Source organism: Drosophila mauritiana, chromosome 2R, assembly GCF_004382145.1.
Source record: "Drosophila mauritiana strain mau12 chromosome 2R, ASM438214v1, whole genome shotgun sequence".
Lineage (NCBI taxonomy): Eukaryota > Metazoa > Arthropoda > Insecta > Diptera > Drosophilidae > Drosophila > Drosophila mauritiana.
Window position 1 is genome coordinate 5,883,757 of NC_046668.1, and position 26,211 is coordinate 5,909,967.

The window sequence follows — 26,211 nt, forward strand, 5'->3', positions numbered from 1 at the left end:
CAGGCGACCCACTCCCGTCGTGGGATCCGGAGCCGTTGTCCAGTACAGCTCCAGGGGAGTGTCGCCCTTATTCACTGTGCACGTGGCCGAGACCATGTCGTTCATGTTGATGGTTTCCTCACCGAAATCAAAGGGTACGACCTGCGGTGGAACTGAGCGAGAGGTTTGGGGAATCGATTGAGAGAAGGACGAAGGACGACCAACGATGAGGCTGAAAAGTTTAGACCCACCCAAGAAAGTAGGATCGACCAGAGCATTCCCCTATTCTGGGGAACTCTGGGAAAAGCATATTTTTTAACTTACCCATGACTTGCACTTCCAGAGATCCTCGAGCGGAGTATCCTTCCTGATTCTTGGCCACACAGGTGTAGGTCGCTTGGTCTGAGTTCCGTTCCACATTCTCGATAATCAGCGTTCCGTTGGGGAAGACCTTCTGTTTGCGGTTGATGGGCAGGGCACGGTTATCTAATAAAAGAATTAAGGTTTAATAAGCAAAAGCGAAGGAAGTGAAGGATCCCTGTGGAATCAAATTAAATTCTCCACTAACCTCGCTCCCAGACAATCGAATCAATGGGGTAGCCAGCGACGGGACATGTGACAATCAGGGTTTCTCCAGCAACAATCGCCTTCTTCTCCATTTGTCGGATGTAGGGCAGTCCGTATACATTCAACTTGGCCGAGTGTTCAGCCACGCCCACTTTGCTCTTGGCTATGCACTTGTAGAGACCGCCATCGTTGGCGTGGACCGAGGTTATGTTCAGATAGGAAACCACATCTCCGTTGACCGTCACATACTGTCCGACCTGATAGCGATCGTTGTTGGCGATTTTCTTGCCGTCGAGTTCCCAGGAAATTTCGGGCGTGGGGTTTCCGCCGGCGACGCACTTGAGGAACACACTTGGTCCGGGTTCCATGGTCTCCTCCTGGAAGGCCTGTCGGATGACGGGAGGATCGAAACGGCCTCCGAGCTTCAGCTCAGCACTGGCCTCCGCCGATTCCTGGTCGTTCCTTACGAAGCACTGGTACATGCCCTTGTCCTCCTTCTTCACGGATTCGATGCGCAGCACGGGTTCGCTGTGTCCGATGGCCTTGCCGTCCTTCATCCAGCTAACGGTCTTGATGGGATTTCCAGTGTACTGGCAGGTGAATACGGCGGGGCGTCCGAAGTCCACTGTCTGGGTGGGGGGATCGATCTTAGCGGATAAGGGGGCGGTGACGGTAAGCACGGTCTCCACGCTCTCGCCTCCCACGGAATTGTTCACCACGCACAGGTATTTGCCGGAGTCCTCGACTACTGCGTCCTTGATAATGAGAGTACCAGAGACCTGCTTCACTCGGTCATTTAACACCACAGCTTGTTTACGGGTTGTTCCTTCGATGAACTTGTACCATCTGGAACGAGAACGTGGTGTTAATAGGGAGCTCCGTGGTTAATGGTTGGCATCGGGATCAAGTGGGCACAGAGTGAGTCAGTCTATTTTGTGAAGAGCATTCTTGTAAAGACGAACTACTTACCATTCCAAGACTTGGTGACGGATCTTACTTACCTGCACAAGTAATATATTTTACATTTAATTTAACCTGCTCATTCTGTGCACCACTTTTGGGGATTTGGGAGAACCTATCCTCGACCTAGTAATGGAGGACCCTATGATCTACGTATAAACCGGTTTTGCAATTCCTGTCCAACTAAACCCCGATATCAGTGCTTTTAACAGTGGAGTTTTTAAAGTCAATTCAACCTTTTCTAATATTACTCCCTATAAGAAAACCCGACTTTCTATACAACGATCTGTACCTAAACACTGGATGGGGATACGCTTGTCCCTGGCAGAGAATAGAGAAACTGTGGCCCAGCTTCCGGGTTTGTTCCTGCAGACGATCGCCCGATATGGTGGGAGCTACACTACCAATGGGTTCTGAAATCAAATCAAAATTCTGTAAGACCCCTATTTGAAATGCTATTTGCTGCCTGAATGTTGGCTCTGATAAATAGCTTTCATTACCTAAATGCCGGGGTGGGAAACGATTGCCCCAGGCACAATATGGCCAAGTCAGTTGTCGCTGACTTGGTAATTTCCTGCAGCCGGCCACCGGATATTTTGGGGGATACACTACCCACCGGTTCTGGAAATAATCACAACTTACGTAAAGATGGCCCCTCTGTCTAATTAGATATGCCCGAATGTTGGACTAACCTGATAATGGGTACTGGAAAAGCCTGCGCCTGGCACAAAAGGGCGAAACTTGTGGATATCTCTTTGACAAATGTGAAACTCTTGGATTCGCCAGAAAACGTGGGGGCTTTGGCGCCAACTGGCTCTACAAAAGGAATAACAATATGCTTCTTATGGGACTTATAGATGTTGTAGTCTTATGTGTACTTATTGGCTACCTTATCAGGGGCACTGGATACGCCTGCGCCTGGCAGAGTAACGCGAAACTCTGACCAAAGTGGCGCACAAAGGTGTAGCTTTTCATATCGGAAGCAAAAGTTGGTCCCTTGGCACTAACGGGTTCTAGAAAACAACAAAGAAAAGCCTTCTAAACAGCCTGAACTGCAATTACCGTGTGTAGGGAACTGGAAAAGCCTGAGCCTGGCAAAGTAGCACTATATCACTCGAACTCGAGCCGAGTAGACTGGAAATCTTTGAAGCCGTAGCAAAGGTTGGAGCCTTGGAGCCCACGGGCTCTGAAAGTTCGAATAAATTTTGAAACTTAGTGTTTTGAGGGATAAATCTTAAACTGCCTGAATAGGTTTGGGTTTGGGACTTCTAGTACCTCATAGCGGGAACTGGATAGGCCTGAGCCTGACAAAGTAAAGCAAAACTCTGACCCACTGGCCGAATATAGGAAAATACAATTGAGTCCGTTGAAAATGTGGGAGCCCTGGCGCCAATGGGTTCTGAAAACAATGACTTGGGACTTTAGTTTTAGGGATTTGTATATGGGAAAACTGCCTGATGCCAAATAGTTCTAATATCTAACCTCATAATGGGAACTGGATACGCCTGAGCCTGACAAAGTAGAGCAAAGCTCTGGCCCACAGAGCGTGTGTAGGAAAACGAGTTGGAATCGGTGGAAAAGGTGGGAGCTCTGGCGCCGATGGGCTCTGCAAGCAATATTAACCAATTTAGAAGTGACTAATCTCTAGGAAAACTGCCTGATTACGCCGGGATCAAAGCTAACCTCATTATGGGCACTGGAAAAGCCTGCGCCTGGCAAAGCATCGCAAAACTCTGATCAACAGCGCGGGCATAGGAGAAGGAGTTGTAGTCGGAGGAGAAGGAAGGAGCTCTGGCACCAATGGGCTCTGCAATGTTTTTGAAGAGGATTAACCTAGAAGCCTGTTTACTGAAACTTGCCTAATGATGGGAACGGGAAATGCCTGAGCCTGGCACAAAAGCGCAAAGCTGGCCTTAATCGACCGCTCGAAGATGCTGCCCTTGGAGTCACTCGAAAAGGTCGGAGCTTTCGCCCCAACGGGCTCTATAATAGATAATTGTAATATGTGTTTGGCATTCATTTCTATTTAAACTCTAACAGAACCAGTTGAGCAGCGTTGGATTGAATCGAATTACCTAAATATTGGTACGGGATAGGATTGGGCTTCGCAAGTTAGGGCCAATTCGCTATTTTTGGGCGACTGTATGGTGAATGTTGAAGCTACGCTGGGGAAACTGGGCGCCTTAAATCCCACAGGCTCTAAAGAGTTGACATTCATTAATAAGGAACTTATATGAAAACTGACTGAATGTTTGGGTTTACCAAAGTAAACAACTCGACTCATTTCAACATAAAGAAGTGGAGAATATTTAAATGTCAAATACCTATAAATGGGCACCGGAAATGCCTGAGCCTGGCAAAGCATTGCAAAGGTGGACTGAATCGGGACATTCTGCTGGAAGGCAAGTACTCCCGTGGGCACAGCTGGAGCCTTGGAACCAATTGGTTCTGCAAAATTACACGTACAACTTTAACTCTAAAGAATACAAATCAAATCTAACTGCTCTGAGTGCTGAAACCTTGGGCCTGAATTACTTTCTCAATCCAAAAAATGTAATTTACCTAAAAACTGGGACCGGAAATGCCTGAGCCTGGCAAAGCATGGCAAAAGTGGAGAGCAGTGGAACCTGTTGTTGAAAGACCATCACGCCTGTTGGAACCGACGGAGCCTTGGAACCAATAGGCTCTGGGAAATTTTAATAGGTTGGCATTATAATTAAGTTGTGTTCCAAACGTCATACCACTAGTAACTTACTAACTGCCTGAATGTGGGGCTTACCTAATGATGGGCACTGGAAAGGCTTGGGCCTGGCAGAGCAGGGCAAAAGCCGTGCCCTTTGACTTTTGCACCTCGATGAGCTTGTACTCGAGGGAAAAGGTGGGGGCCTTGGCGCCAACGGGCTCTGTGAATTAAGTCACCCATTAATTAAGCTAAACGCAAACAATAAACTGACTGAATGTGCTTGGGGGTCGACGAAAGTCATCAAATACTTTCCATTTAATGCGAAGCAACAAACTTTCACTTAGACGTGACCCCACGAGGTCGTGAACCTGACCCGAATGGCGCGGAAAAACTTTAGCAACTAAGTGCAAAGAAAGAAGAGGGCGATAACTAATGCATATTTCCTTTCGGTCAAAGTTAAGGCCACGGACATGCGCAGAATCACGGCCTCGAACACAAACAGCTGAGCGCGCAACAAGTGGAGGTCACCAGCGCCCACTCCACTCCTTCTCAATGTCACTCGACCTTAAGAAAGTGGCACAAAGCAACGGTTGTTGACCCACAAACGTGCGTTCATTCATAAACCGGTGTGCGAGCGAGACACATGCGATCCACAGCAGTCTGGCAGGGGTAATTGTTTGGGAAATTTCTGTGGATGCCAAGCATGCGCAGTGGCGCACTGCTCACTCACACCAGTGCACAACGAAAAAGGGGAAAGGGGAAGCACCCACACATGCACAGCCATGTGCACCGACTCTCCCTCTCTTTCCAGCGCTCTCTGTTTATGGTTTGTTTACGTAGCTTACTTTTCTGCGTACGAGAGTGTGGGGCAGTGCGCCTATTTTGTTTATGGTTTGCTTTGGTTTGCTTTGCGCGCGCATTTTTATGAATGGACCCTCCGCCCCCTCGAACTACCACCTCCCCACCCAGTGTTCACCCACACAAAGCAACAAGAAATCTGAGGGCAGCAGTTCACACTTCTCATGCATGATTAATGTCACGTTGGAACGCACGAAAAAAGAGGTCCGCCAGAATCTGCTAACCTGCTAATGGGCACCGGATATGCCTGAGCGGGACAAAGGAGCACTATGTCCATGTCGCGGTGCCTCTCGATCCCAGACCACTTGGTGTCCACCGCGAGCACGGGCGCCTTGGCCGAGATGGGCTCTGTGGGTTGATGGCAGTATTAGAATCTGTCGTGGACATTGCAAGAATGTATGGGATAGGAAATAAGCTCGCTATAAGGGATCTTGCTACGTGGTATTTGGTAACCCCTTTAAAATGAAGCTGAATGGGGCACATAAGATTCTTACTCCGTAGATGAGTAAACTCCTTAACAACCCTTGAGTTCTTAAGTCCACATAAGTGTAGTTTTTGAGCTCGGCTTACCGAAAACTAGGGGCCGGGAAGCCCTGAGCGGGACAAAGTAACGATATTGTGTGCGCTACCATCAGTTCCAGCGGTTTTTGAACCAGGGCTGGAGTTCTGGGAGCAGTGCTCGAAATGGGCTCTGTGAAGAGATTATGATGGAGTATATAATATGGATCGAAATCCAAGCCTGATGTTGGTCTAGGTACTGAACTGTACTCTATTTCTTACTTAATTTTTGAGGGGAAGTCAGAGTCAAATATTTATTTATAGCTCTTATAAATCGAACCTAAAGGCGGGAACTGGAAATCCCTGCGCGGGACAGAACAAAGCCAGATTGGTGGACAGCATCCGCTCGATCCAAGAGCGCTTTATGTCATTGGAGAGCAGAGTGGGAGCCTTACCGCCGACGGGTTCTACATATATGGATTTAACTTGTTATAGTGTTATGTACTATGTAAAAGGAAATCGAAACCCAAGCCTGGTGTTGGTTCAAGGTCCCCTACAGAAACTACAGAACCCACCTAAAACTAGGAGCTGGATAGCCTTGGGCGGGACAAAGTATTGCGGTGGCCGCCATGGACTCCACAATATTGGGCTTATAAGTCAGAGCATTAATTTTGGGCGGACTACTGCTTACGGGCTCTACAAAAGTGAAAAGTTAACAACATTATCAAAGTCTAAGGAAAGTAAGTGTTACGAACTGTCTGAATGCGGGAATCAAAAGAAGCAAAAAAAGGTATTTTCCTATTTTGAAAGAAAACCGACCTAAAACTAGGAGCGGGATAGCCTTGAGCCGGGCACAATATTGAGAGATCGGTGTGACCAGGAACTACCAGAGGTCGAGATTGGAGAGGTGGCACCTTGGGAGCAGTGCTGGAAACCGGCTCTGCAAAAAGATTTCAATATGCGACTATAGAAGGCTCTAACCACACCTTACAACTGCCTGAATATTGACACTGATTCCTAATCTTTCCACTTTGATTACCTAAACACAGGCACCGGATAGCCTTGAGCAGGACATAGAAGCGCCATGGTCTATTGTGCATTGAAAACTCCCCGAATGTTGGACCTCACCTAAAAGCCGGCACTGGAAAACCCTGCGCAGGACACATTATGGAAACGATTTCGCCCAGCCGCACATATTCTATGTTGGTTTTCTGAATGAGAGCCACTCTGGGAGCAGCACCACTTATGGGTTCTGAAATATATTCATTCATAATATTCTATATTTCCAACACAGCCATATCTGAAAACTCCCTGAATGTTTGAGCAGAATCACCTGAAGAATGGTACCGGATAGGCCTGCGCTGGACATAATAATGTCCCACTGCCTGCTAAGGATATATCCACGTTCCGGGTCTTGTCACCGGAAGTGAGTCGTGGACCCACACTTCCCACAGGCTCTATAAAACAGAGGATATACAACACTAGAACTAAGTAAACCGGAAAACTGCCTAAAATGCGTAGGGATTTACCTAAAGAAGGGTACCGGATAAGCTTGACCAGGGCAAAAGAGGGTGAAGGTGGAACCTAAGCGAGCCTCGGCATTTTTCAGACGATTCTCTACACTGATCTTAGGCGCAACACTGCCCACAGGTTCTAAAAGAGATTGCCCATTTAGTAATACATTTGAATATTAAAAAGTTAGTTTAAAGTCTGCCTGAACTCGGGATTACCTAAACGATGGTACCGGGTACGATTGAGCTGGACAAAAGAGGGTCAGGGTGTACTTGGATGCGGCACCAGCATCCCTAAGGCGTTCGCCAACACTTATTTTGGGACCTACACTGCCAACGGGCTCTGAAAGATAGTGAATATTGAAAGTGCCAGCTAACCGAAGTCCAATGAAAACTGCCTGAGTGGAAATGGATGGGGCTCACCTGAATGCAGGAACCGGATAGGATTGGGCGGGGCAAAATATGCTCAAGTCGCCGTGCATGGGAACCTCGGCGTCCTTGCGACGCTCACCCACACTGATCTTGGGCTGCACACTGCCCACAGGCTCTGGAAGCATTGGAAGTGGGGGTGAGAACCGGAAACCCGTGCTGAGATTGAAAACTGCCCAAGGAACTCGACACAATTGGAATCCACCTGCCCATTCAACAAACTTTTGCAGGGGAAGGGGTGATTGTGACACTGAATGGGTTAAATCGGGTGGCAGATTTGGACACAAAGCTAATTAGAGTTTGAAACCAATGAGGCTTGAGGACCGAGACCGAGCTCTCTTGTAATTGGAAAACTTTGGGCATGCCGCACAATTTGACAGCAACAAGTCACTATACCTATAGAAGGGCACGGGGTAGGCCTGGGCAGGACAGAAAATGGCTATTGTTCTGTCCTGGCGGATGCTGTCGTGACTGAAGCCGTCCTTTTTATTGACACGTGGTGCCACGCTGCCCACGGGCTCTACAAATTTAAGATGAGGATTATGATGGGAATGAACTGCCTAGACTGCCTCGAAAGTATTGGATGTAAGGAGCTCGACAATGACCAACCTATAAACGGGCACTGGAAAGGACTGTGCCGGACATCGAAGGGCCACCATTCCGCCAATGAAAATACGATCGTGACTGAACTCATCGTTTTTATTCACTTTTGGCGCCACACTTCCAACGGGCTCTGAAAACAGTGCCGATTTACATAAGAACGTCATAGCCCATGAAAACTAGATGAATAAGGCAACCAGGGCACTCGACATTACCTATAAACCGGAACCGGAAATGCCTGAGCTGGACATTGTATGGAAATTGTCTTGGAGCTCTTTATGCGGTCGTGATTGAACTCATCCTTGCGATTTACACGGGGAGCAACACTACCAATGGGTTCTGTGGGAGGTTTGGTCTTAGTTTTGATTCGAATAAACTGCCAGAAGAGTTAAATCAACTTAAATCTTAAGTGTTTACCTAAAAGCTGGGATTGGATACGATTGAGCTGGACACAACAAGGCCAGGGAGCAATTGGATTTGGCCACAAAGATGCCCACTTTATCCTTAATTTCAACCTTGGGTCCCACACTGCCAACGGGCTCTGAAATTATATTCTTATATTGCTTCTAAACATTCTACGTGAATGGAAATCCCGATTTGAAGGATTGTACTCAACAATGTGATTACCTAAATGCCGGCATAGGAAATCCTTGCGCCTTGCAGAACAAGTTCAAAGATCTATTCGAGCTCCTGATGGTGAAGTCCATCTTATCGTGCATATCAACCTTGGGTGCAACAATGCCCACGGGTTCTGAAAGTTTCAGTAAGAACTGCATGTACTATAGCACACCTATCAGCTAAAGGAAACTTTGAAAACTGCTTGAAGAAGACAGAGGAGAGATATTCCTACCTATAAGCTGGCATGGGATAGGACTGAGCTGGACACAGCAGACTTAAGGCTTGACCCATAGGCTTGTCCAGCCAAGTGATGCGGTCTTTTACATCCACCTTGGGCGCTACACTGCCCACAGGTTCTGCAAATGGTAATAGTGCCGAATTCAATCTCCAAAAACACATGAGCATAAGTAGTTCTTCAAGAAAACTGCCTGAAAGCTTACCGAGCGCTTGGCATTGGAAAGGACTGAGCTGGACATAGCAGATTCAGGGAGATGCCCTTGGGCTTGTCGACCCACTTGATCCGATCGTTGGGATCCACTTTGGGGGCCACACTGCCCACAGGTTCTACAAAGATTCAAGGGAAGCTTAGTCAAGAAATCACCCGATTTAGATTAACTGCCTAAGTGCTGGGACAAATCCTGACAGCTAGTACTCACCGGAAGGCAGGCACTGGATAAGACTGAGCTGGACAAACTATAGCTAGACTGCGATCCAGGCTCACCCGGGCGTAGTTAATCTCATCTTTAATATCAACTTTTGGGGCCACACTACCGACGGGTTCTGGGAAAAACTGACTTCTTAGTAGGCCATGCTAAGAAATACCTGAATGTTGGAAAGGGGCATTTACCTAAAGAACGGCATTGGATACGATTGAGCTGGACAGATGAGAGCCTTGGAGGCTCCCATACGAGTCCTGGCAAAAGTAAACTCATCTCGAGTGTCCACTTTGGGAGCCACTGAGCCTACGGGTTCTGGGTTTAAGATAATTTCAAATTATTGCTTCTGCATACAAAAATGAATGTTGGTGGAGGGCATCGAGACTAACCTAACAATCGGCACGGGGTATGCCTGACCAGGACATTGCATGGAGAAATCCTCGGATAGCCTCACTTGCAGCACTTGAAACTTGTCGTGCAGACTGGTTATTTTGGGCGGAACAGATCCAATCGGTTCTGTTTGTTTGAAACAATACTATTAGGGGAAATATTCCTCAAAAATCATGTACCTGGAATGCTGGGATAGAATGAAACGACACCCACCTAACGACCGGAACTGGATATGCCTGACCGGGACATTGCATCGCAAAGGAGCTTTCCAATTTAACCTGCATCAGTTGAAACTTGTCGTTGATATTGTTGATTTTTGGTGGCACTGAGCCAATGGGTTCTGTAACATCAAGTGTAATGAAATCCTCAGAGTGTCCCAATAAAAAAAACAGTCTGAATTGGTGTTGGGATGGGCTACGTATTACCTATTAATGGGTACCGGAAATGCCTGACCCGGACATTGCATGGCATACTTGGTGCCCAAAGACACCTCCATTGTGCGAACTCTTTCCAAGAGATTCAACTTTGGAGGAACCGAAGCAACGGGCTCTGAGCGAAACATTTGCATTAGGCTTTAAAGACTGGAAATCTGCCCAAATGTTGGAAGCTGAGCAAGTATATGCGGGAATGGGATATGGCTTGGCTGGACATTTGAGGACAATCATGGGTCTGAGCTGGCTAAAAAACCACATCCCAATAAACCTAATTGAATAATCACTTAAACAGCAGTGTCCTGAATTCGAATACCGCCCTGTAAATTATAAATGCTCCCAATTGTTGGCATGCAAACCTGTGGGCTGGAATCGGATATGACTGCGCCGGACACAGTAGGGCGATTCCGATTCCCCGGGAAATCTCGCGTGTCTGCAGTTTGTCTTGAACATTTATTTTCGGCTTGACAGAGCCAACGGGTTCTACGGGCAAAACATCAAGGAGAGTCACGGAAAAGCAAGGAAAACTGTCTGATGATGTTTTTGGGAAGGGGAAACCCACCTGAAGGACGGGGTGGGATACGACTGGGCCATGCACAGGAGCGAATAACTGCTGGCCAGCTCTACGTCTATGAACTGGTGCTTGTCTTGGGGATTCACTTTGGGTCGGACACTGCCCACGGGCTCTAAAATTTAAAGATGTTTGCCCTTATTGCAACTGACTGAATGTGTTTGTATAACTTAAAGTAGACCCACACTGAATCTTACTTGAAAACCGGCATGGGATACGCTTGCACCGGACACTGAATATTGAAGCTAGTTCCGCTCTGGATCTGCATCATCTTAAAGCGCTCTAGGAAGTTCAACTTGGGCGCCACACTGCCAACGGGTTCTACAAAATCGTAAATTAGCTATTCCCATGTGGAAGCAGGTATCTTTTTCTTGAATGTTGGGCCTAGGAGTTGAAAGTTACCTAGAAATTGGCTGTGGATACGCCTGGGCCGGACATAGTAGACTCAAGCTCAGCAATCTCTTGACCTTCACATGCTTCAAGTCATCGGAATTGGAGATCTTAGGACTGACGCTACCAATTGGTTCTGCAAGGTTAAATTCGTTTCGGTTTTGTACAAGGATCCTAACCCAATTGTAAACTGCCGAAGTGGAAGTCAGGGACATACTTGTGGAGCATTTACCTAAAGAAAGGCTGTGGATACGCTTGAGCTGGACAAAGGATACTCAAGTCCTGGCTGCTCTTTCCCTTAAGATGCTTGAAGTCCTCACCAGTACTTATCTTCGGGCTGACTGTGCCAACAGGCTCTATAAGGAAGAATAGTTCGGAATTGCTCAAACCACTACAAGATCATTTTGGCCTGAGATGGGAAGGGACTGACTGAATTAAAACAGCTGATTTTACCTATACACCGGCACGGGATAAGCTTGAGCTGGGCAAAGGAGCGTAACACTATCCTCCTGCCTAATCCTCACCGTCCGCGAATCGTCGCCTGACGTGAGTTTTGGCCCAACGCTGCCAACGGGTTCTTAAAGGAGGTTTCAGATATAAGTTAACCTTTTAGTTTGTAAACCCTGCCTGAAGTTGGGCATAAAATGCGTAGGATTGTTACCTAAAGAAGGGCACTGGATAGGCTTGAGCCGGACACATCAGCGTAACGCTACCCATCTTGGGAACCCGAGTGAGAGTTATGTGCTCCTGATTGCCATTGCCACTGAGCTGAGGACTTACACTGCCGACCGGTTCTGTCGAATTCGGGATATTAATAGAACGGAAACATAATCTACATGTGTAAGCCTAAGTGTTGGGGTGGGATTACCTAAAGAAGGGCACCGGATAAGCCTGAGCCGGACAGAGAAGAGTGGCACTTGCGGCCAGATACACCCGGAGGATTCGCGACTCATCGCCGCTGGTCAAACGGGGTCCAATACTGCCAACAGGCTCTGGGAATTCGGAAAGGGTAACCCAATATTTAATTCTCGAAAGGAACACCTTCAGTTGGGATAGGCAGATGGGCGAAAGTCTTACCTAAAGACTGGCACTGGATATGATTGAGCTGGACACAAGAGGGTGCTGGCTTGGCCCGCAGAGAACTGAAGCACCTTAATGTCATTACCAGAGAGCAGTCTGGGCCCCACACTCGCAATGGGTTCTTGAAAGAGGGAGCGGGTGGATTGAGCTAATAACTGGCATATTACTCAGGTGCAATCTCAATTGGAAACTGGCGCAAGTTGGTCTGGGTCTGGATGGATATTAGTCCTACCTAAACAGGGGAGCTGGATAAGCCTGGGCAGGGCATAGAAGGGTTTGACTAGAGCCTTCGTCTCCCGTGAAACTGCTGCTGGTCAGAGTATTGGGAAACTTGGGCGAAACTCTGCCAACTGGTTCTGTGAATGAAGCGAAATAGTTCAAAGTTAATAGCCTTACATAGTACAATGCCAATAGGTAAAGATGTGGAAGTATGGAAGGACTGTGAAGTGACTTACCTTGGGCGCAGTTCAAAGGAGAATAAGAAGTGAAGGTTGCCAACAATTGGGACTTGAATTATTTCTAAGACCCGGCGTTTCAGTTGACTCGGATATCTTAAGAACGGACCACACCTACTCTATTTGGCTTTGTTTCAAGCTCTCAGCATTGTCGAGTACCCTATCCCAACATTCAGGCAGTTTTCAATTTAGACTTAGGCCACAGCAACAATTCTTTTCGGAAATATCATTTTAAATATTTACATTCTTAATAATTCAATATTCAATAATTTTATTCTACATTTGGCATTTGTAAATTTAAGGCACGCAAAGAAAGAGATTTTAAGCAAAAAATCTTTTTGATTGCATTCTAGAAAAAGTCAAGAATTGTTGCGTGTTTGTTGTTCAAGTTATATTTGTTTGGAAACTGCAATCAATATTTTGCTTCAAATTGCATTACATTATTTGACTGCAATTTACAAACAATTTGACATTAAATTTATGTGTTCAAAAATATTTGAAATATAATAAGTTTTAAATTTTTTGTTTTTATCTTAAGCAAATATAAAATTGATATATTAAGCAAAACATCTAAATGCTAATATTTCAATTCAAATATTTGGTGAACACATGAGAGTAAAAACAAATCAATATTTATTTTAATACTTGATTTGTATCTTTTCTCTTTGAGCTTTGAATGAGAAAACTCCAAAAGATACAAATTGTATTGTTTTAACACAAATGTTGTATTTCTCTAATGGCTCGAAGATTGCAAATTTATTTAAGCTTTGTATCTTTTGAATTTTACTCTACAGCAAAAAAAACTTCAGTTATCGATGATGTTGCAAGAAATTTATACGAATGGAATTTGTTCCATAAATATTTATTATTAAAAAGTCAAAAATTGTTTAGAATTACACAATAACTGAAGTTTTTGGCTTTTGGCTAGCATTATCATATTGGCCAACCAGGCGGACTTACCTGTGATGACCAATCGTCCTTTTGTGGCACTCAATCGGGTTTCTCCGGTCAGACGATGTTTGGTTCGGCACTGGTAGCTTTTGTATCCGTCCTCGGGTCCAACCTCACGGATGTGCAGCTCTCCGGAGGGCAATACCAGATACTTTCCATCTGATATGTGGATATGTGCAGATAGAATAAAGAATATGTTAGTGATGAATTGTCGGCTAACTTAACATACTTGCAATACAGTACGGCGAACAAAATCAATTGACTAGCATGCATTCAATTGAATTAATTCACTCTACATTTGAAAGCCACATGGCTGGTAAACATTTTTATCATTTTTTTGTTATTTTTAATAGTGCAAAAACTGACTGCTGCTATTCGTTGACCATGCAATGTGACTTTGAAATTATTAAGGCTAAGTTAAGATCTATAGACTAAATGAGAAGCCCTTGTAGTTATTTCGCACATGCTCGATTAAAAATGGAATTTCTTATTAATTTGATTCATTTTTGTTATTTTAGTAAGCAAGATTAAATACTAAGCTTTTTGGGATCTCCTTTAGTCTTATTTTAGGAACTGTGCTAAAATTTTGAATTCAATCGAACTTGTTTTAACAAAGTTCCATAAACATTTACTATACACTAACAATGCCAGGAGTTAGTAGTATAAACAAACATAATCGAACCGGAAAGATTGATTGTAATCTATTTACATTTCGAATAGAGATACATTTTTACAATTCAAATAGTTTTAGTTGATTCCTTCGATCGCGATTCTCCAAATTCCATGGCATTGTGTTTAATTCTAGGCATGCGTGAAACAAAAATGCCAATAATCTTAGATGAAATGCATGTTACACATTATATATACTCGTATCTTTATGGTGTATATATATACAGCATTGTTGGATTATTCGTTAGAAATGATATGTATCTACAAATTGTTACTTGGTCGATGGGTTATTAGCATTTTTGCATTTATTTACACTACGCTACTTTATCAACGTATCTACGTTCAACTACATGAAGGGGTTTCGTCTTCTTTTGGGCAAGTCAGGAGCGACCCATGGATTTTTGGAGGGGAAAACTAAAAAGGGTTGGGATGGGAAAACAAAAATAAAAAGAAAAAACATAACATGAAAGGCGGACAGAAAGAAAGAAAGAAAGACACAAAGAAGGTCATTCAAAAGCCTAAGCAGCGCTGAACGTGGAGAACTTCTTTTACAGAGCTCTAAGGAAACCACATCGAGACCAGATCGAAGCGAACCGAATTGGATGGGGGGCGCAGGATGTTACGGAGGAGTGGGCAATGCGAGAGCTCTTAGTCTGTAAATTTACCGCTTTCCGCGATATCCTCCTGGGGATAGATAACTCGCTCCTCGTCCTCCACCCACGAATCGACCACTATGAAATCGGCCACAAAACTGGGAATGTGGCACTTTAGGATGGCGCTATTGCCGCGGAGTATGGACTCGTCCATGACATTGACGGTGTAGGATTGTGGCACAACTGCAAAGTGTACGAAGACATTGATTGAGTGAGTGGGACGTGGGGTTAAATCATAAGGATAAAGAGGCGTCTGAAAGAGGATCCCCATTCATGTAACTGAGCAAGCGGCACAACTCTACGAGACTCGGGATCCTACCAGTTATGTTCTTCGTGAAGACCTCGCCCTCGGTATCGATCCAGTCGGTTATGTCTATGTGATCCGCCACAAAGGAGGGCGTCTGGCACTTGAAAATGGCCGCATTGCCCTTGATCACATACTCGTCGTAGACTTGCGACTCGAAGAACTGCTTCACCACTGCAAGACGGGAGGTGAGAAACTAAAATCGGGACTGGGAAGGGTCGCTGGGTTGGAGGTTTCGTACTCTAACTAAGCTAATGCCGAAAGTCGTAGTGATTACCAACGGAGTCGTCCGGGAGGGGCCGCAGGATCTCCACGCCCTCCTCGTCGATCCAACCCTCTACATCGATGAAGTCTGCCACAAACGAGGGCACCAAGCACTTTAGGGTGGCGGAGTTGCCACGCAGCACAAACTCATCGATGACCCGTGTCTGGTAGAACTGGTGGACAACTGAAGGAAACCAGAGCGAACTTGGTGAAATAATAACTGAAGTGAACGGGGATGGGTTTCTGGATAGCTATAGAGGAGCCTGAGAGAGCTACGGCAAAGAAACCTGGCCAAGTACCCGTCTCCGCGGCATTGTTGGGATAGTAGTTGCGACCCTCCGAGTCCAGCCAGAGATCGACGAACACGAAGTCGGCCACGTAGGAGGGAATCTCGCACTTCATCACCACAGAGTTGCCCCTAATGACGTACTCATTGTCCGCCTCCGATTCGTAGCTTTGGATGACCACTACGCCGATAGAAAAACAAAGGAATAACTTAGTGTAAATGACGGGTTTGGGGGTTGGGAGTCAAGGACGTGGAAGTTGGGACCTAGTGCTGCACTTAACCGAAGAAGTATGTTTTGCTTGAACTGTACCATAGGCGTCGGTGGCATTGTTGCGCCACAACTCCATGCCCTCCTCGTCCACCCAGGCCTCAACCTGCACGAAATCGGCCACGAAGGAAGGGATCTTACACTTGACCACCGCCGCGTTCCCTTTAATTACGTACTCATTCTCGGCCTCGGTTATGTAGAACTGTGAAACGACTTTGAATCGAATAAAATAATAAGTAAATGGAAAAGAGGGGATCACTGGGAATGGAGCTGGTGGAAATTAAGCATAAAACTACTGGATGAACATCTTTGCCTCGCACCGTAATTGTCCGAAAAGGACAAGACATTGCCCTCATCATCGATCCAGGACTCAACTCGAACAAAATCAGCCACGAACGACGGGATGGAACACTTCAGAACGGCAGCATTACCCCTGATAACATACTCGGTCATAATCTCCGCCTCATAGAACTGATTGACAACTGCAAAGGTGTGCAATAACGAAAAGATATAGAAAAGATGGAGATAGGATGGGATAGGAATGAAACCCCCACAAAGCGTTGCCGTTGCAATAATTTTTGACTCTGCGGTAGTACCATAGTTCTCAGAGGGACGCAGTTCGGTGCCCTCTTCATCTATCCAGGATTCGACACGCACAAAATCGGCCACGAACGACGGAATGGAACATTTCAGAACCGCCGCATTGCCCCTGATGACATACTCCATCAGGATATCGGCGCCGTAAAACTGATTCACAACTGCGATTCAAAATGGGGTAGAGTGGTGAAATGAAACAGAAGCTGAAGCAAATTGAAATGGGGAAGGAATGGGATTGCTGCTTAGGACTAACTTCTTTATAGTTTCAACGGTGCGGGACTGTACCAAAATCCTCTTCCGGAGCGTACTCAGTGCCGTCACTGGCCACCCAGGCCTCCACCCGCAGGAAATCGGCCACAAAACTGGGAATAGTGCACTTCAATACCGCCGTATTGCCGCGGATAACGTACTCGGAAACAACCTCAGCCTCGTAATACTGATTCACGACTGTAAAGCAAGAGTTTTTATGAGGAGGAACCAAAATGAAATGAAATTGCTGATGGAAGGAGTGGGGTAGGTGCGGGATGGGCTCTGGATTATCCTACATAACCATTAAGTTTTGCTATGGTGCATGTGTACCCGTTCCCTGTTGATCGCCTAGCGAGCCGTAGAGCTGACCCTCTTCGTCCTGCCAGGATACGACCTGCACAAAGTCCGCAACGAAGGATGGAATCGAGCACTTCAGCACCGCTGCATTGCCCCTTATGACGTACTCGTTGTTGACCTCCGATTCGTAGAACTGCTGCACAACTGGAGGTGAGTTCACATAGCCACTGATTACATAATGATGCGAGGGTACGGAGGGAAAGATGGGGGATGGGGCGCCTACAGAACCCAAGTTTAAGTCCAAGCCTTGCGTGCGGCGGGCGTGTGAAAATGTGAAGCTAGCTAATTGAAACGAGAGTGTCTTCTAACAGCGCAGACAATATCGCGGAGTGCACTTAATGGGACCCTAAGCGCAATCAGCTCGCGAGCTCCGCGCTTCCCTGAGAAAATCCCCGGGCAAGAGGTTAATAATGGTTTTGATAACATGGCTCATCAACACGCAGTCACCCGAGATAGCGAAGATAAACGCATAAAAGTAAACATAATAGATGCAGGAGGGAAAATGGTTAGGTTATGGTTATCCATAATTCTTAGGTGGCACGCAACTGTACAAACCCTATGTATAGCTAGCCCAAAATGTAATCAAAAAGTTGGCCAACAAACCGTATTCGCTGCCTGGCAGAAAGTCCTCGTTCTGATCGGTGTGCCAGGAGACAACGCTCACAAAATCGGCCACAAAGGAGGGGATTTCGCATTTCAGTACCGCCGCATTGCCGCGTATAACATAGGCCTTATTTACATCGGTGTCGTAGTATTGGGCAACGACTAAAACAGCAATGACAGCAATCAAATAAATGCGTTTACGTAATAAAACCGAAAGGAAATCAAATTCGGGTAGAACTGAAAACGAAACTCTGACGAATTGTGAAAGCTACGACGAGGGAGCGAAGGATTCTTAACTGGTTTCTGCCTAGCCAGTGTTGGTTAATAAGTTATTCTTTGAGTTCGGTGTGTTGTATATTTTACAGGATTTGGTAATTAGTGTTGCAAGTTTTCCCGTTAACTGCCCTTGCACTGTGCACAAGTGTTTCTGTGAGTTTGGCTTTTTTGCAGTGTTGTACAGTAGTGGTTAAGGTAGTGCTATTTTTCTAAGAGCTCACAAACAGAGACAGATCTTCTAGTCACACACCATATTCAGTGCCTGGATAGAAATTCTCTTGCTCGTCACTATGCCAGGATATAACATTCACGAAATCGGCTACAAACGACGGTATATCGCATTTCAATATGGCGGAATTGCCGCGGATGACAAATGCCTTGTGTATATCTTCTTCGTAGTGTTGGGAAACGACTAAACAGGTAGGAGAAACGATAATAGTGGTGAGATTCAGATTAAAATAAGGAAAGAATGAATAATGGAATGCAGGAATTTTCTGTGAAACTAGCGGAATCGCGACCCCAGCATGCTTTTAGTAGAGCAAAACTACACATGTATCCTATCTGCATCTGCAGCTCGGATCGCACCGTATTCCGCGCCCGGGAAGTAGTTCTCCTCCTCATCGGTGTGCCAGGACACCACTTCGACGAAATCGGCCACGAACGATGGAATCAGACACTTGATGACCGCCGAGTTGCCTCTTATAACGTGCTCCTTGTTCACATCCGCCTCGTAGTACTGGGCAACAACTGGGAAAAGGCCGATTATTACCTACTATGTCCAAAACATTCTCACAACCTTGAAAGTGCTTAGGAGCTGAGTTCCTGGAAAAATCTGGCTTTGTATACGACCTTCTGGTCGGAAATTCATTAAACGAAAAACCCCGAAACTATCATCGCGCCGCTGCTTGACAGACAAAAGTTAATTTCAATTAACCAAAATATTCTTTAAGCCAGCCCGTGTTCAGGGTGTAGACCATAACTCATTTCGGCCAACTAGCTGCGGGCCTGCCGGGCAGAATGTTTTCCTCGTCTGCGCCTTATTCACACATAAGCATACTATAAAATGATAAATTCCTCCGGTTAATAGCAAGCGAAAGCAAACGACAATAATGATGTCAGGCTCCTGGAACGGGGGGCGCATAGGTCGAGAGGTGAGCTGAGGTGGTGGCTGGGATAGGTGTGCTGGCTAATTGCCAGGGAACACGTCAGCAGCGATGAGTAAGCGGGTGGCATGGCTCCGTCATAATTAGCTAAAATGTGCTCAAGTCTGGCCCATTTAGGGATGGCTCCATGGAAGCGGAAGTGACTGATATCCAGGGGAGTTGGGTCTGGTCCATAACTCGATCAGCTGGCAACCCGTCAACCCCACGGTGTGCGCTAAATAGACTGACAGTTTCATCATCTTCTTCATCATCGTCGTCGTCGCAGCTGCCACATCTTCCAGAGGAGGTGTTAAAGGTCGCTGAACAGACATGCACGGGCATGACAGGTACAGTTGCCGACAAAACATTGCAACAGGAAGTAAAGCAGCGAAAACGAACCGATTAAACTGAAATGCCAACTTGCATTAAACTCCCCTAAACGTTGCAGAGTTCGACTAAGAAATGTGTGAAAATGAAAGCGTGCGGAAAACTTTGGCAATTCGCAGAGCATTCGATGGAAATCCCGTGAAAACTCGGTTTTAATTGCCGCAGCCGGTGCAACAATAAGTCAAACACAAGGGGTTAAAGACTGCAGAGAGCGAATCGGCACGCAAAGGCAAGCGGCAACTTTTAGCTATCAAAGTGCCAAGTAGTGGAGATACGAAACCAACGCAGATGGGTCTTCATTTGGGTGAACCTGTAAAAAGAAAGGTAAACTCAGGGCAGTGCAAAGTCACCTGTTGGTTTCCTAAATCAAATGAAATTTTCTGATTACTACATTTCACTTTCTAAATAATACTTAGTTATTTTAACTCGCAGCATTTGCATGCTCTTGTATTCTCGTATTGTTGATACCAGATTTGTATAAAACATCTTTTAAGCCTCTATATTTATTTGCTTTATATTTTAATATTTTATGTATTAATATTTTTTGAAACTTTTAATATATGCAGCTCATGTCTACCGTTCTTCAAGAATGACTTTCTTTGTCAACCACTTTTTTTTCATCAAAATCTGTGATAACATCGACGTATTGCGCTTATAATTGGTATATGTCCCGACCAACTTTCACTTTGCACTGCCCCTGGTTTACCTCTGAACCCTGACAACTTACCGGCTCGCACATGGACGTCCCGGGAGATGATGGATCCGAACTGGTTGCGGGCCAGGCAGGCGTACACCTGGGCATGGACCTCCTGGCGGTAGTCCTCGGCGCGGAAGGGAGGGAAGACCAGCTTGCCGTCGGATGAGATCTGACGCAATCCGGGCACATCACCCACAGCGGTACCGTCGCTCCTGATCCAAATAATCTCTGGCATGGGGTTGCCGCTGGCCTTGCACTCGATCTCTGCGCCCGTGGAGTTGGAGAAGTCAATGCGGTTGGTGGGTTCCTTGAGGAAGACGGGTCCTTTTTGGTCGGCATCTGGGGGATTGGCAGCCAGGGTCTGACTACCACAAGCTAAAATGAAACAAAGAGCAAAGCGACCAATAAGTAAATATATGTACTATTTTGTAAAATGTATAGATTTGAACTAGTAAAGTAGATTAAAGCTAGTGTTCTTCGTCACTACGTTGATTGTCGCCCGCAGTGATATCTCCAAATCTATTTGTATTTCTACATATATTTCTAATTTGATGTAGTTGTCAGCCATCCCTGCATTTGATCAACAAACACTGGCCTACGCTCTATGGTCAGAACTTCCGCAGCGGAAGTGCATTCTCATATTCATGTCAACAGTGTGGCTATTGTTCCATCCATGGCTGTTTGACAATTGAGGGCCATGGATCTGTGACTCCTCGGCGCTGCACGGCCAACAAAAGCTGTGTTCCGTTCCATAGCTTCTGTGCCAAACCAGCCACAGTTCCACCTCCAGTTCCACCCAACGCCCCTGAGGACAAACAAAAGACCAGCAGGCTGAAAATCGTTCGTTGACACTTTGCAGACTCCACCCACTCCCCCACTGGGTTTCATTTGTTGATGCCGTCACTTTGCATTGGCAAACGATTCCAGACCTCGTGTATGCATCGTCATGGCGCTCGGAAATTACCCCATCCTCCATTTCCTATTACCAAAAGGTGTTGACAAATTTCTCTGTGGTGACACGCCCACCCAACGCCCCTTCCCCCATAAATATTGTTCGGATGCAATTCTCGGTGCGTATGGATGCAATTTGCCTACGGCAAAAACTATTGTAGGCTTGGTTAGCTACTTCTCTGCAAGTAATTTGTATGCTTCATTCAACTTAAGAACCCATATATCAACTGAAGAATATATGTTTAGCATGCAGAAAAACATTTCCTATAACTAGAGATATGCCAATTAGCTCTAATTATTTACATCCATTTATATAAGAATGCTCAAAGGCATAGAATAAGTATAGTTCAGTTTTTAAGTAAACTGAAACCAACAAAAAGTCTTATCAAATTGAAACATAATATTGTTTATTAATTGTTAATTGAATAATGTGATTGTAATGAACAACTGAAAAATCGAATAGATTACTATCGCAGTATCTAAGTGTTGTAAAGGGAATAAGTAAATCAATTAATATCATTTAAGATTTCAGTAAAGTGGAAAATAAGGAAGGCAGGCCGGAAACGTTGCTTTCATATTTAATTATACTTAATTTCCTTCCGAACAACACAAATTTTGTATACAGTGCAAGCATGTTAGTAAGTGTCGTTTGAATGCATTTGTTAAAAAAAATTATTGAGAGGATATACTCTTATCCCAAAAGTAATAGCTTGAACTTTACCTTAATTCAACTAAACTAAAAGTAGTCATTAATTGGTAACAAATCCAACATATGTATATATTTTAAATGCAAGCTGAACCACAATTGCAGAACAGACTGTATCGGCAAACACTCAAAATTATATAAATATTTATATATATTTTCCAGCATATGGTGGCCATTCGGAATACAGATCGTAAAATCTGGGATGGATCGTGCGAATAAACATCAAAAGCAGTGGGTAGTGTGGGGAAAGGAAATAAGAAACACGCAGAGCAAATTAAATATTGCAACTGTTGAGCAGAACTGAAATCATTTAACAAGGAGATACTAAAATTCCGGAAACTGCATCCTTCATGTCTCTTATCCAATACTCCACTTCTTGGATTTGATTTTATATACTATTCTCATTTAAGTTACACCTGCTCCCAGTTTTAGTTTTATTTCGAACTGCAGAAAAAGCAGCAGGTGTGTTTTATTTTACCTTTTTCGCTTCCAAACCCAAAGCTCTGCGAACAAAAACACGCAGAACGAAACCGGTTAGGAAGCCGACTTTAAAGAGCAAAAAAAGTAAAGTAAAATAAGGCAAATCATAAGCAAAAGCATTTGGTGGCAAAAGCAGAACTGCGATGTCAACGGCGGCAAAACTCAAGCTAATCAAGCACTTGAATTTTTGTGTGCTGAATTCGTTAAGTTTTTCGCCTCGCAATTTTCCACTCAAGCTGGCAATTTGCAAAATGCGATGATAATTCTGCCGCGAAGATGAAGATGATTATGGTGAATCTAAGGTCACTTTATCAAGTTTAAGAGGGCGAGTGACTCAGCGTGAGGTGCTCGAATTTATATCGTATTTAATTGGCTAGCCGAAAAGCGGGCCGAACTAGTGAGTTGGTACCAGTTGATTTGGTAAAACTAATAATGAACTTCAGGTAGAGAAGTGCCTCACAAATATAGAAATACATATATGGTATGGTATGGTAGAAACACGCACACTTCGAGAGGTGCAAACAATTACTAAGCTGCGTATATTTCACACGCATTAAAAACATACGTATTATTATCAATATGTATTTCTTCGACATCGAAGGACTACTGCCCACCTAATTAACTTATTTCGTGGCACATACAAACCCATAACACCCCTTAAGCTAGGAAATTGGAAGCTAATAACATCCGGCTAAACAAAAACAAAGGGCCTAAAAGTTCAATAGGCACACACGCATGCCCCGCCCATCGAAATGCGTTCACATCACGCACTCTTGCCATCGAGGTCAGGAATGGAACTGAAAGGAACTGCCCAGGATGGAAGGATGCCTCCCACCCCAATCGAATGTAGTATACCCCTTCCAAAAACCCAATGAATCTCGAATCTTTTCCACCGCGATTCCGACCGGTAAAAGACAGAAACATCTGCTCGGGAGCTCAGAAACCAGTTCGACAGCTGTTCGGCGGAGGAGTACAGCGGGATTGGGAGAACAGGTATCGCTATCGGTGTCTCAATGCCAGCGTTACCCACTCATTCATGCGAATCGCACGGCATTTACCCCACACACACACTGCTCACGATCAGTCACAGTATACAAACCATTACCCACTACTGGTGTGGACATATTAATGAAAATACAAATTCAGTTACACAGGGGAAAATCGATTGAAATGTAGGTCTGCTAAACATACCAGTGTTACTTAATGCTATAAGAAGCAACCGTATTTAGTCTCGTTTCAAATGTAACTAATTTTCCAGTGCACAGAAACCAACTAATTGTGTAATGCGTGACACACTTAAGTGCAGACGCACTGCCCACGCGATTCTAACAGGTATCTTTCTGGCTGAATAGACGCCTCCAACTGCCGGCAAGTGCAAGTCACCCGTGGAAAGGTCCGAGACCGCAAGCTGCCCGCAACTCACCCGTCCACCTCGTCGGCACTCAAAAGATGACAGGGAGTCACGGTGACGAAACGCCGCACTGGACAGAAGCTGACAACGGGAACACCGGAGGCTAGGAAGCAGCGAAACCGCAGCCAGGTGCGAAAACCGGGAGCGGAGGAAAACGCCGTTAAGTCGACAGGAGGCAGAAGTGGGACGAACTGGAACAGGCCACGCGGAGTATGGACACACTTCAGGGCCAGACGGAGGGCCGGGAGTGATGATGATGCGGCTGATTCCAGTGGCACTAGATGCCAGGCCACAGTGGGTTAAGGTTGTCGTTATGACAACAAAACATTTTATTCTAATACGTTAAGCAAATAGATTTAGTATAGATTTTTTGATTCTTTAAGTCAATGCTTTTATTAATTTGAGCAACTTAAAACCCATTACCATTGAGAATGTCAGCCCGCGTAGTGACGAATCGCACCGAGGTGGAGTATTATGTTATGTTTTATTTCAAAACATTTATAAATTACTACTAACCCACTACTTTTTACTTGTTCACACTTGGTCGCAATATGTAATATCGCCCCAAATTCGGTTTCCGTTTGAATTTCAATTTGATAGCAACCATCTCAGCTCAAATACCACTGTCTTCTGAGAGGGAGAGTCTGTCATCAGGGGCTGCACAATGGAGCCGAGAAAGAGAGTAGCAGAGAAGGGAGAACTTGGGGGTGGATTTGTTGTCTAATTGAAAGCGTTGCAAAACATTTACGAAAAGAAGAGAAAAGTAAAGCAGAGCGTACACGTGCATCATTTGCAGTAAGTATAGGAATTTATCTCAAAGATGCAGAAGTGTCATGAAGAAAAAGAGCCGTACAATGCGAATGAGGAAATATGCAGTGGTTTTACACAGGTGTATAACTAAAAGTTCAAATCTAAATAATCTACGACTATTGAGATCCATATTAGACCACTGTATGCAAACTTCCTATGGTCAGATAAAGACAACTTGAACGACAGAAGCGTTCAAAAAATATATACACATTATGTACCTCTGACAAAGGGAAGACCAACTGCAGACGTGTTTTGCATATAAATTCGAGTTGAGCCGTCATCGTCTCGTGTGCATTAATTAAGACTTCGAGCTACACAGTAAAAGACTGTTGAAAAGTACGTATATACATGCATGTATCTACAATTTAAGTTTAAACACTTTTTGTCGCATGCAGATTATGGAGATGGAATGATACAAATGGGTTGAGACCCGGCAGCCCCAAAAAAAAGAAACGTGACTCAGCAGACATGGGGAAGGTGTATGGGGCCTCCAATCAAATCCCGCCTTCGAAATGCCTGGACGTGCGCGATCACATCCATAGATGATGTGTGCCGATAAGTGTCAGTTCGCCGAGGCTGTTGGAGTGGAACTGGGATCGGTGGACGGGTGGATGGGTGGGGCCATGAACATATTTTACAAATTATTATGACGACTTGATTTCGTTCCATTTTAGGGGGCGCCAAAACGATGGTAATCCTCTGCCCCTCGTCGCTCGCACTCAAGAATTTGATTTTTGAGATATCTTCGGTTCGTATCTTTCCGCATAAGAGATTTCTTTTCATTTAACGCCACACAATTTATGGTTCCTTATGTGCCGAAACTAAATTCTTAGCCACAGTGCGACTTGAGGAACTCGAAGCAATCTACGAGTTTGTGTTAAATTAAGTGTATCCCCATAACATACAGTTTATTTTGGAGTGATCCAAAGAGTCTAAATAAAGAAGAAATTTACGAACAGAATATTATATTTATACCCTTGGGTTGGATAGTGCAAAATGGCAACCACATGTGCACAACCCTTCCTTCCTCCCACGACGCCCTTCTTGACCGACTAACTCGTCGCCAGGGGGCGCTGCAGGGGGAATCCCACGGGCAGGAGCTCGCCGAGTGAAGTGCGGCAACGGCGCGTCGCTCGAATTCAGCTTGTCAGGCAGGGAGACGTAAATAAGTATAATAATTTTCCAGAGGGTAGGACACTGTTTGTCATGGAGGAGGTGGAAATGCGTGCCGCCAACGTGGCCCTTCGTCATTACAGCTGTTCGAGGAGAATCTGGGGGTGGGTGGCACTTTTCTCTCTGGCCGGGCAAATGAAAAGCGTGTGCCGCTAGCATTGGGAGCAAATCTTCGCTGGCAAACTAAACAAACATTTCTCATTTTTCACAACTTTTTCTCTCCACCGCGAATTAGGGGTGTCAGCGACAGAGGAAGAGCGCCAGCAGAAAGCAGACCTTTGGGTTTTCCACCAACCGACGG

General features: G+C 45.2%; 1 protein-coding gene across 50 annotated transcripts in view; it reads right to left on the reverse strand.

The window, feature by feature from the left end:
- The window catches only part of LOC117137085 (Down syndrome cell adhesion molecule-like protein Dscam2), a 61,839-nt gene that overhangs the window by 27,674 nt on the left and 7,954 nt on the right, over positions 1-26,211 (reverse strand). For 2 of the 50 annotated variants that reach the window (XM_033298352.1, XM_033298317.1), the window contains exons 3-8: positions 20,410-20,754; positions 17,248-17,418; positions 13,637-13,786; positions 9,963-10,089; positions 548-1,392; positions 304-465 (exon numbers count right to left, since the gene is read on the reverse strand). In XM_033298352.1, coding sequence (XP_033154243.1) covers positions 304-465; positions 548-1,392; positions 9,963-10,089; positions 13,637-13,786; positions 17,248-17,418; positions 20,410-20,754 — 1,800 coding nt within the window. Of the gene's footprint in view, positions 1-303; positions 466-547; positions 1,393-2,198; positions 2,323-2,395; positions 2,520-2,568; positions 2,693-2,781; positions 2,906-2,988; positions 3,113-3,365; positions 3,490-4,285; positions 4,410-5,617; positions 5,739-5,885; positions 6,013-6,364; positions 6,486-6,878; positions 7,003-7,074; positions 7,199-7,275; positions 7,400-7,881; positions 8,006-8,300; positions 8,425-8,502; positions 8,627-8,712; positions 8,837-9,143; positions 9,268-9,359; positions 9,484-9,550; positions 9,675-9,748; positions 9,876-9,962; positions 10,090-10,174; positions 10,299-10,539; positions 10,664-10,742; positions 10,867-10,948; positions 11,073-11,153; positions 11,278-11,373; positions 11,498-11,594; positions 11,719-11,802; positions 11,936-12,009; positions 12,134-12,453; positions 12,578-13,636; positions 13,787-14,961; positions 15,133-15,268; positions 15,428-16,113; positions 16,285-16,391; positions 16,554-16,953; positions 17,116-17,247; positions 17,419-17,877; positions 18,040-18,403; positions 18,566-18,738; positions 18,901-20,409; positions 20,755-26,211 lie in introns of all 50 variants that reach the window. The other 48 variants (XM_033298351.1, XM_033298347.1, XM_033298360.1 and 45 more) reach the window with 46 other exon arrangements.